Below are 9,374 nucleotides of genomic sequence, written 5' to 3'. Positions count from 1 at the left end.
AATAGCGGTCTGTGTTTTGCCATTTATCCGAGGGCATCCTGCAAAAAGAACTTTGCGGCCAACGTTGTGTTAGCAGTCATCCGTCAAACTCAAGTAGAAGTCTAGCAAAATTTATGTGTTAATTTTATGATTTTTTTCTTCATTTCTTTTCTTTTATTTCACTTTCTCTCGCATTTTATCCCGTTCTGTCTGTGGTTTTGTTCCAGTTTTTGTTTGCTTTGTTCATTTTGCAACTAGTTTGTTAAGCTTCCGGTTTTTCTATCTATTCACCTTTCCTTCTGTCTACAATTTCTTATAAACCTAATTCAGCATACACTCAAAAGACAACGCAGAATGTAATAAAAAAAAACCGCAAACCTTTCCTCATTCAGCTGAAGGAGATGTCCGCTTTCGAGGATCCTTATCAAGGGGGAGAGGATTCAAATGACTACTTTTACCATAGTACCCGTCTCTGGCGGGGACTCTGCTATGGATAGTATCGCTTTCCACTAGCAAAAAAAAACGTTCATAAATTGCACGCAAAACACGTTGTAACAAAAAAAAATGCCCGACGATCAACGCACGTTTGGTGTATCTCCGGACACCATTTAGAGATCAAGCCGGAAAGAGATTTACGACGATTGTTGCTGCATTACTATTGCTATTGCACCTCACACAAGTGCGTGCCAGTTCTCTAGTAAATGCTTCCAGACAACATAACACAATCCCCCCAATGTCCTCGTGCTTTTGTCTCTCTTACTGCCTGCCTGACTATAATCTTGCCCCAAAAACCGGTCGATTATTATCCCCCTACGATTGTTTTGTCCTCGCTCTAGATTCTTGACTGTCTGGGGGAGAGAGATTTGTTTCGGTTGGGGGTCTGTGTGTGTGTGGCAGTCCATTGGTCTTCGTCTTGAAATGAGCCGCATTCCACAGGAATGCTAGTGGCACGCGTCCTGTTGTCTTGTTTTGTAAGTTCACCCTACACGCTAGCTACCTAACAAGTCTTCACTTTACAGCTCGTCGTGACCGTCATCGACCTCGGTCGCCTCCCCGGGCAGCGCATTGTCGTCATCCTCGTCGTCATCCGCATCCTCGTCATCCTTGGCCGCCTCTTCTGCGGCCGCCTCCTCTTCCGCCTTCTTGCGCTCCTCGGCTTCCTGGGCGTCCTTCACCTTCTTCTCGCCCTCCTGCGTCGCCTTCACGGTGGCGGCCGCCTTCTTGGCCACCTCGACGTCATTCGTGACGAGGAAGTTGTCGAAGATCGTGCCCGACTTCACCTGCCACACGTCGATACCGACCGTGCACACGTCCTCTCGCAGATACAGACTGCTGTCCGCGACGTACTCAGGATTATCCACCTCCGGGTGCACCCAGACTCCCTTGTAGGCAGGATTGTCGATCTGTTTCGGCTTCCATTCACCCTTGTACTCCGGGTTGTCGATCATCGGCGGTTCCCATTCACCGTCCATTTCATCGTCCCAATCGTCCGGCTTGGTGGCATCCGGGTCGGGAATGTGTTCCGGTTTGTCCCAATCCTCCGGCTTGCTATCGTCCGGATCCGGAATGGTCGCACGGTCGTCCCAGTCTTCCGGTTTCTTCGCTTCCGGATCCTTGATCTTCTTCGGTGCCAGGAAGTCCCAGTCGTCCTCGAGGCTGCCGGATTCTACCTTCTCGTTGTCAATCAACACCTCGTACGTGTTGTCCGACCGCACGACCAGCGTGTAGAAATGGGTAAACACGTCATCCTTGCACCGGATGTCCTTGTTGATCAGATGGTTCTTGCCCTTGTAGCTGAAGATAACGTGCACCTTCTTGGTGCCGGGACCGCAAATATCCGGGCCGAACATGAGCAGGTATGGCGATTCACCGTGCAGGTCCTTCTGGTCGACGGAGCAGTCGAACACCTTGAGGTAGCCACCGCCGCAGTCAATATTCTGCTCGTGCTTCACCGAAAACTGAACGACGAGCGTGTCGTCTTTGTTCGTGAAAGGCTTAAACTTGGACGACAGCGCGTAGAATCGTGCATCCTGCGACGTTTGCAGACCTAGAAAGAGAAACCAACGAATGTGTCAAATCGATCGTTCAGTAGAGTCCATCATACGATCACCCAAACGCCCAGACAGTGAAGTGAATGAAAAGAAAAAATCGTTCCCAATTAAGCAATAATTTCTGTTGAATTGCAAAGAAAACAAACGTGACACGGTTCACGGATACATTCTTCGATTATGGCACCGTGGCAGCTGGTTTTTCTGTCTCACCGGCACTTAAGGGGTTGTTTTTAAAATAATTCTACATATCAAGCTGCTTTGGGAGCAACCCACACACATGCCAGGTGACCCCAAAATAAACGTAAACAAAACGGGAGTCATGTGAAAAAGAAGTAACCACCGGGCCGCTATGCTGCTGACTTACTGTAGAATGTTCTAGTGTCTTTACTTTCTTCCATTCTGCGCATACTTTGCTCAAATTGCGTCTTCCCATGTGCCATGTGACGGCTTCAGTGAGCAACGTCAATGCAACCTAGATTTGTTTATGCTGCCGGTCACGCATGTCCCCGCGTACATTTACAACACACCATCTGCACCACGGAAACTAGATTAGTAGCAGGATAATGTCACAAAGCTCAACCCTCTGTCTTCATCGATGTGCCCTTGTAAAATCGCAGTACATGCACCAGATTTCCGATACGATTAATATCGACATGTAAAAAGGAGGCTGACGTTACACATTATATTGATAGCAATCGCTATTTAACTGTCCCAAACCGTGACCGGTAGAGGTAATGGTTTTTGCCTATTTTTCTTTTCGTGTGTAGTAGCCATGGCAAATTGAAATGTAATCACAAACGCATTGGGAGGCGCACTAACCACACCACATGAAGGCCCACGGTTCTGGAACATTCCATATCGCCTCGCAGTTAGACACGTCACACATGAAAGTGACAGAGGCGCGGCCTTTCGTGAGCGATGGGATCGAAGGTTAAATAGCTTTTCTCTGATGGTGCCACGATTGCAACTCTGGCTGAGGGGGCACAACAAGTTAAGGCGTTTTGCCGGTTTTACCGGTTTTTGGTAGCCAATCTTCCGTAGGGCAGAAAAACGCCGGCTACGTCATCAATGCTCAGCGCAAAGAAATTTCTCTCTCTCTTCGCCAAACACATCGCAGCATAACTTCAACTCTCCTTTGCCCTCGGTTCTTCCTCTCTACTACTCTTCTTATTGCCTTATGCTTTAACAACAATCGCGCTTCCTTATCGCTCGGGCCCGTTCTCACACGGAATGTTCTGATAATTATGCAATTTTTCAAATCAGGCGGGTACGGCGCAGGGGTGGCGCAGCATGAAGAACCAGCCTTCTTTTCGCCGCCTTCTATGCATTCTTCTTTGACCCTGTTTTACTTCTCCTGGTGGTCATTCTCGTTGTAGAAACTTGACACGTTGTCAGACCCAGAGTCGGTTCTCGGTCTCATCCTGCCGTTCGTCTTCTTGCATCAAAACCGCTCACTTGGCGCTTGCCTAGGCAACGTCCCGTTATAGAATCCCCTACTCGCTTCTCTTTCTCGCCTTCAGGGCACACAATCATTTCGCTCACCCAACCGGGAAGACGGCGCCGGATGAATTTTCCCCGGAAAATAGTACCATCGATAGACACAATTTTATTTTTATTTACCTTTATCGGCTTCGGCATCGTTGAAGAACTTTCCGGCCGTTCGTACGAATTTTCCGTACTCGACGCCCTTGTGCTCGCTCTGGACCCAGTTCTTTTCCCACGAATCTGTGCGGGGCGGAAATGGAACGAAACAAGCAACGTTGATATTAAACTGCTTCTGCACCACGTCGTTGCGGACGGAGGCGAATACAATGGTTTTGATACGGGTGGTAGCAATGCCATTTTTCTCCCATTCCACACATGCTGGTGGTGGTCTTCCACTTACCATCTTTGAAAGTTTCCTCGAAGTACACTTCCGCCGTTACGACGGACACGGCCAGCACGGTGGCCAAAACAGCCACAGAAGAACGCATTTTGTTACCAAACTCGTATGCTAATTTTGCTCACAAACGCTCCGTGGGACACCGAACCCTTCCGATTGCAAATTTCACGCACGATTACCGGCTCACGTCCGTTTTCTTTCGGTGGAACCCAACGAATGATTTCCGTCCGTGGCGGTCGTTTATTATGAAAACTCACCTACGTGCGCTCTACGTCGACAGTGTTGCCATCGCTGTCTTGCTGTCTCGCTCAAACAACCGGCACTGTTGCCTGGTAACGAGCGAGAAACCAAACGATGCACGATGATACGTGTCCGCCGATGCCTCACAGATAGGCGAGTATTTTCACTGTATTTTCAATGGAAAGTAAGCGGTAAATGGCAACTGCTTAAAGTAGGGAATGAAAACCAGCTTGACAATCTGGCTGATCGTGGTGTTTAGTTTATCAAACCCCTTGAATCGACCGGCAATTTCGACTCAAAATCTCCTCAGTCCGGCGAGTTGACAGATGGAACGCTGTGATTGGTCCGCGTTGCACCAATCACCAGCTCACACTTTTCAGCCGGCTTAGTTGAGCGCGTCTACCGTCGTTCGGTTCGGTGTCGCTGCCGTCGGTTGAGCGAAACGTCTGTACATTTAAATTGGCTAGACACAAATGATTAACGGTTACGGATTGGAGCCGACTAATTGTAGAGCAATTTGGAAAACATTCATTTACAAAGCAATCAAACCACTCATTTCAGATACCCTTCAAGCAATGCGAGCTTTGTTCGTTAATAAATTGTTTGCCTGCAAAATGGCCTCAAAATTAAGTTTTCTAAAATTCATCACACACGCTCGATCTATCACTCAGATGTTGGAACTGATTATATTTCGAAATAAACTTTACAATGAGTGCGATTTACAAAATGCATTTTTTTACTTTTCTAGAACAGTAATGGTGCAGTGTCGTTTTAAAAGGAGTAACTTACATCGATGGAGAAACTATGAAAAGACGCCTATTCCGTCGGCAACCCAACTTTACGTGATCCGTAGTCCGATCCGTGGGTAGGACGGGGAAACTTGGTATCGTTACCCGGAAACGGCGCGAAAGTTCTTATCACCCTACGATAGTGCCAGTTTGTAACGTCAAAAACATCTAAGTAATGCAATTTCTCATAAGGTCTTCGCGCGCGTTCACACGATTAATCAGAGTCATCGTTTTCGTAGTTTTCCTCGTTTTCATCGCTGTCTTCCGGGTCTTCGTCCTCGTGATCGTCATCATCATCCTCGTCCGACGATTCGGCCGCTTTGGCCGCCTTTTTCTTTCCCCGACCACGGCCACGGCCGACCGGAGCAACCGGTGCCTTTTTGGTGGCCTTAGTTGCCTTCTTTGTAGTGCCTTTTGGCCGTCCGCGGCCACGCTTCGGTGACGGTTCATCATCGCCATCCGAAACGACAGCCTTCTCCTTCTCGCGCTCCTTCTCTTCACCTTTAGTGTCCTTCGGGGAGAGGGCTCGGGCACGCTTTTTCGGGGCCACGCTGCTCTGTCGATGACCGGCCAGACCAGAAGAAAGTTTTGAATACACTTTCAGTAATATGTACACTTTCGCACGATAAGGAAAACCGAAGCACTTACCCTTTCAACGTTGGGTGGACGTCCGCGACCCTTCTTAGGTTCAACGACCTCCGACATGTTCTCAACCTTTTAATGCACCCAAGGCGTCACACCAAGTCGCTCTAGAAAGAACTACAACAAAAAAGGAACGAATCATACAACTTAAAATCTGCGAAATTCGTTCAATTTCTTGTCTGAACTGAATTCGATAATAATGGTTTTCTTATCACCCACGAGCTTTACGAAGCTGTCCCATAAGCGTGTACAAAGCACATTCACACGAACACGCTATTGTGCACACATCCCCAGGAACCGGTGTTGCCCCGCCATTCGTGGCCCGGAAGTACAACTATGGCTTTCGCTTTCGTATAACCAGGAATGAATAGGCAGCACTCCAATGGATCACTCTAAATTGCCCAAGGTTGCCGCCCAAGCAATTGGAATTTTGGCCAAAAACCTTTCCGCTATTTTAGGTAATTGATACTGAATCCCACAGCGTACCTTTTGCTGCCAATCAAAACTCCGTTTGCACTTCACTCCGTGCCTTTTTGACGTATTGGTGTTGGCGAATCCGATGGTCTTTCCCTTCAATCAAGCGCGCGCTCCGCGGTCAAGTTCGTTTCCTTTGGCGCTCGCACGCGAAAACAACGCGGGCACACGCACACAAATTACGCCAACGCACGCATTTCCCGGTGTCCTTTCCAACGAGCCAGCACACGTGAGAGGAGCCCCTCCCTAATGGACGCCGAAAGCTTCAGGGAGCTGTCCGTGTAGTGGTACATTTTATCGGGGAGAGAAAATGTCCTGAGCTTTTTCTCACCATGCTTGTCCTGTTTAGCTACCGCTCAGAGGTTTGCTCATTGACCACATCTACTCTCAAGTTGCGCTTCTCTTAATGTCTAAAATAGATCACTGGTTTTACAAAAACTTAAGACGAAAGATAAGCCATTAAGTATTAAGAAACCAAAAATCCCGGATTATCACCAGGCCAACAAAACCAGGTTCGAGATTGAATATTACAATTATTATCTACTTTTGGTTGTTTGATTGAATTCGAACCGTTGAGACACCGTTGATTCACACAGCACATCTGTTGGCCAACTGTTTCTTTCCTGTTCTGTTCGGATTCGAGTCGCCCGTTGTCGCCCACTAACAAAACCACGGGATGTTATTCAGAGAGTGTTTTACATTTATTCATTCAATGGCATATCTTGTCCCGGATACCGCGGTGTTGTAGATTCGACAACTCAATTACCGAAAAGGCGACCGATGTTGGAACGGTAATTGAGAGTGAAAGTAATGCTTGCGCGCAAACACGACCACAACTAACTCCTATTCGGTCCGGGTTTTGCGTACACTTCATTGCTTACCTAAGAGACCGTTACTGCGCGCATCATAGACAAGGACCGAGCTCTTCCCGTTCACCGTTTATTACTTCCACAAAAGCTGCTGATCCGGATAACGCGTAGTCTTGTGCGACATTCTTCAGGAAGGGTCCGTTTCGCAACTCGCTCAAGAAAATAAATGATACTGTTCGCTGAAAACTTTATGGGGGAGGGCTAGAATTTAAGGCGCTTCTTCTTCGGTGAAACTTCATGTGGTAGAAGTTTGATGAGGAAATTGGAGAGAAACAACACAACATTGTCCTAGGTAAATGGGAGTCATTTCCATTATCGTAGGTGTGGGGGTGATTGGGGGACCAAAGGGTACGTCCTTCCTCGGGAATACAGTTTGGCCGATTACGATAAATCGGTGTTTTTAGCTTCTTGTCCCGTTTTGTACTAAGGATTTTTGCGCGGGCGACCTCTACCACGGCCAGTGGCCGGTTTTTTAGTCTTTTTGACAGCGACCGCTCCTTTCTTCTTGTGCTTTGGGGGTCTGCCACGGCCCCGCTTGGGTGTTGGGGCAGCTTCAGCAGTCTCAGCGCTGCGCTTTTTGGCCGTCGAAACCGGGGTCGGCGGTGTGCTGTTGCTGCTCTCGGCCTCATCTGCCGAGAGATCATCGGACGAGTCATCACGTTCTGGACGCGGTGCCGGTTTGGTAGCCGGTTTGTTGGCCGGTTTTTGTTCTTCGTTGTTGGTCAAATTTTTCTTTGGGCGACCGCGCGCTTTCTTTACCGGCACGGTTTCTTCAGTCATTTTTGTAATGGTTAAAAATGCTGAAAAGGTAAAAGAAATATTAATATCTTTTGCTTGAATAAAATAATCACTCAAATGCTAATGAAAGCGGCGTGAGTTTTCGTTGGAATAAAATTTAAAAGTGAAAAAGTGAAAAAATAATTAGATTTTCATCACGAAAGAGAATAAAATTTCAAAAATTATAATAAAATTGTTTTCAATTCGCCATTTTTATGGAAGGGTTTTTTCGCAATGGAGTCAGAGTGGCCCGTTGAAAATTATCCGATCGACAGAAATTACTTTACTGTCAATTCTTTACGAAGCCAAACTTGTATTAACATGAATGACTATTTTCGTCTTCCGAAAAAAATGGTTCTCGCTAAAGTGACTTGGAACACGGTAAAATGGGCGTACTGAATGACACGAAACATATAGAACGAAGCGCTTCGTTACAATATGGAGACGTGCCGTGTTCAATCATAAATTTTATGATGGGCGATTTCTTGTCCTCTTCCGCCATGGAACGCTAGGCACTAGAACACACATTTACGAGACATTTTCGATTTCCAACTTGTGGCACCAATTTTCTGGATACACGTCGCCAACTACAAAACGCACCATCCGTCGGCGCCCGGAAAGAAGAAATTATTATTTATTCACTCGCGTTAGTGGAGCTGGGGTCCGAATGTAGCAAATTACACCACTGTTACACGAGAACATTGGGAGCAATAATTGGCTCCAGAAAGAAGCCACGCTCTTTGTGGGAAGAAGAAAATGGGAGAAAATGGCAGCGTTTTGAGCCAACGCCACACCCGCGATTATGAGGCGAACGAGCGAAAAATATAGTTCCTTACCGAGCACGATTTGTTAAGAAACGTTTTGGCGGCACTCGAGCGCAGTGGAATCTTGAATAGATAAGAAGGACACCACGAAGCAAAAGCCAGCGAGATCGAACGAAACAACGCGAACGCGAACGAACGCGTTCCACCAAGCATTGAACTGCGAAAATGGAAAACGAGTGTCTGTGTATGTGTGCGCTATGTCTCCCGCCGAAAGAACGTTCATCTGTCATTAAGCAAACGCCGGGAAAAACGGTAAATCGCGTCAAAAGCACAGCATGTTGGATTTTACTACAGTAAATAGTTTGTGGATTGAATGTTATAAAATTAATCTTAATAATCCTTAGCGGTCGATTAAAGTTACGTTACATCTTTTCTTTCGTAGATACGCAGTTTGGCACCATCTGACAGCATTTGACGGCTGGGCTTGACTCACAGCATTGTTGAACCCTAGTTGAATCATTTGAATTGACTGTTCCGTTGGATTTTAATTTCGCTGATATTATTTGTGGTAAGTATACAGCCCTGTCCAGACGCTACGATGCATAGCTGCGATGTGTCAAATCTATTTATCGTAGCTATCTGTAGAGCGTCCCCACGCTACGATTTTTCATAATGATTTGCAACGGATCTACCGTTGTCAGTATTATGGGCGGTCCAGACGCTACGATATCTGACCGATGTTTGAATAAATGACGTTTCTCGGAGATGTCATTAATGTCACTTACGCAGATCTACAAATCTGAACAAACGAGCATCAATTTGTGAACAAATTCAACCAAGTGCAAGTTTGTCGGTTGACTTGTTGATGTTTTGTTTTGGCTTCTTATTTATATTTTGGACGCTTCGTC

At 46.8% G+C, this 9,374-nt stretch overlaps 3 protein-coding genes across 3 annotated transcripts; all 3 read right to left on the bottom strand.

The window, feature by feature from the left end:
- Positions 1 to 110: 110 nt before the first annotated feature.
- LOC131210116 (calreticulin) lies at positions 111 to 4,130 on the bottom strand. The gene is made up of 3 exons (XM_058203318.1): positions 3,916 to 4,130; positions 3,651 to 3,755; positions 111 to 2,026 (listed from the first exon to the last, which is right to left on the bottom strand). Exons 1-3 carry the CDS (start codon positions 4,001 to 4,003, stop codon positions 993 to 995), a joined length of 1,227 nt encoding a protein of 408 aa, XP_058059301.1. The 5' UTR covers positions 4,004 to 4,130; the 3' UTR covers positions 111 to 992.
- Positions 4,131 to 4,842: 712 nt separating this feature from the next.
- Positions 4,843 to 6,187, bottom strand: LOC131210118 (chromosomal protein D1-like). The gene is made up of 3 exons (XM_058203320.1): positions 6,069 to 6,187; positions 5,589 to 5,699; positions 4,843 to 5,496 (listed from the first exon to the last, which is right to left on the bottom strand). The coding sequence occupies exons 2-3, from the start codon at positions 5,643 to 5,645 to the stop codon at positions 5,155 to 5,157; spliced, it is 399 nt and encodes a 132-aa protein (XP_058059303.1). The 5' UTR covers positions 5,646 to 5,699; positions 6,069 to 6,187; the 3' UTR covers positions 4,843 to 5,154.
- Positions 6,188 to 6,741: 554 nt separating this feature from the next.
- LOC131210119 (high mobility group protein I-like) lies at positions 6,742 to 8,379 on the bottom strand. The gene is made up of 2 exons (XM_058203321.1): positions 8,229 to 8,379; positions 6,742 to 7,725 (listed from the first exon to the last, which is right to left on the bottom strand). Exons 1-2 carry the CDS (start codon positions 8,239 to 8,241, stop codon positions 7,349 to 7,351), a joined length of 390 nt encoding a protein of 129 aa, XP_058059304.1. The 5' UTR covers positions 8,242 to 8,379; the 3' UTR covers positions 6,742 to 7,348.
- Positions 8,380 to 9,374: the final 995 nt, after the last annotated feature.

This window comes from Anopheles bellator, chromosome 2 (genome assembly GCF_943735745.2).
Source record: "Anopheles bellator chromosome 2, idAnoBellAS_SP24_06.2, whole genome shotgun sequence".
Taxonomy (NCBI): Eukaryota; Metazoa; Arthropoda; class Insecta; order Diptera; family Culicidae; genus Anopheles; species Anopheles bellator.
This window is presented reverse-complemented; position numbering and strand designations above follow the sequence as displayed.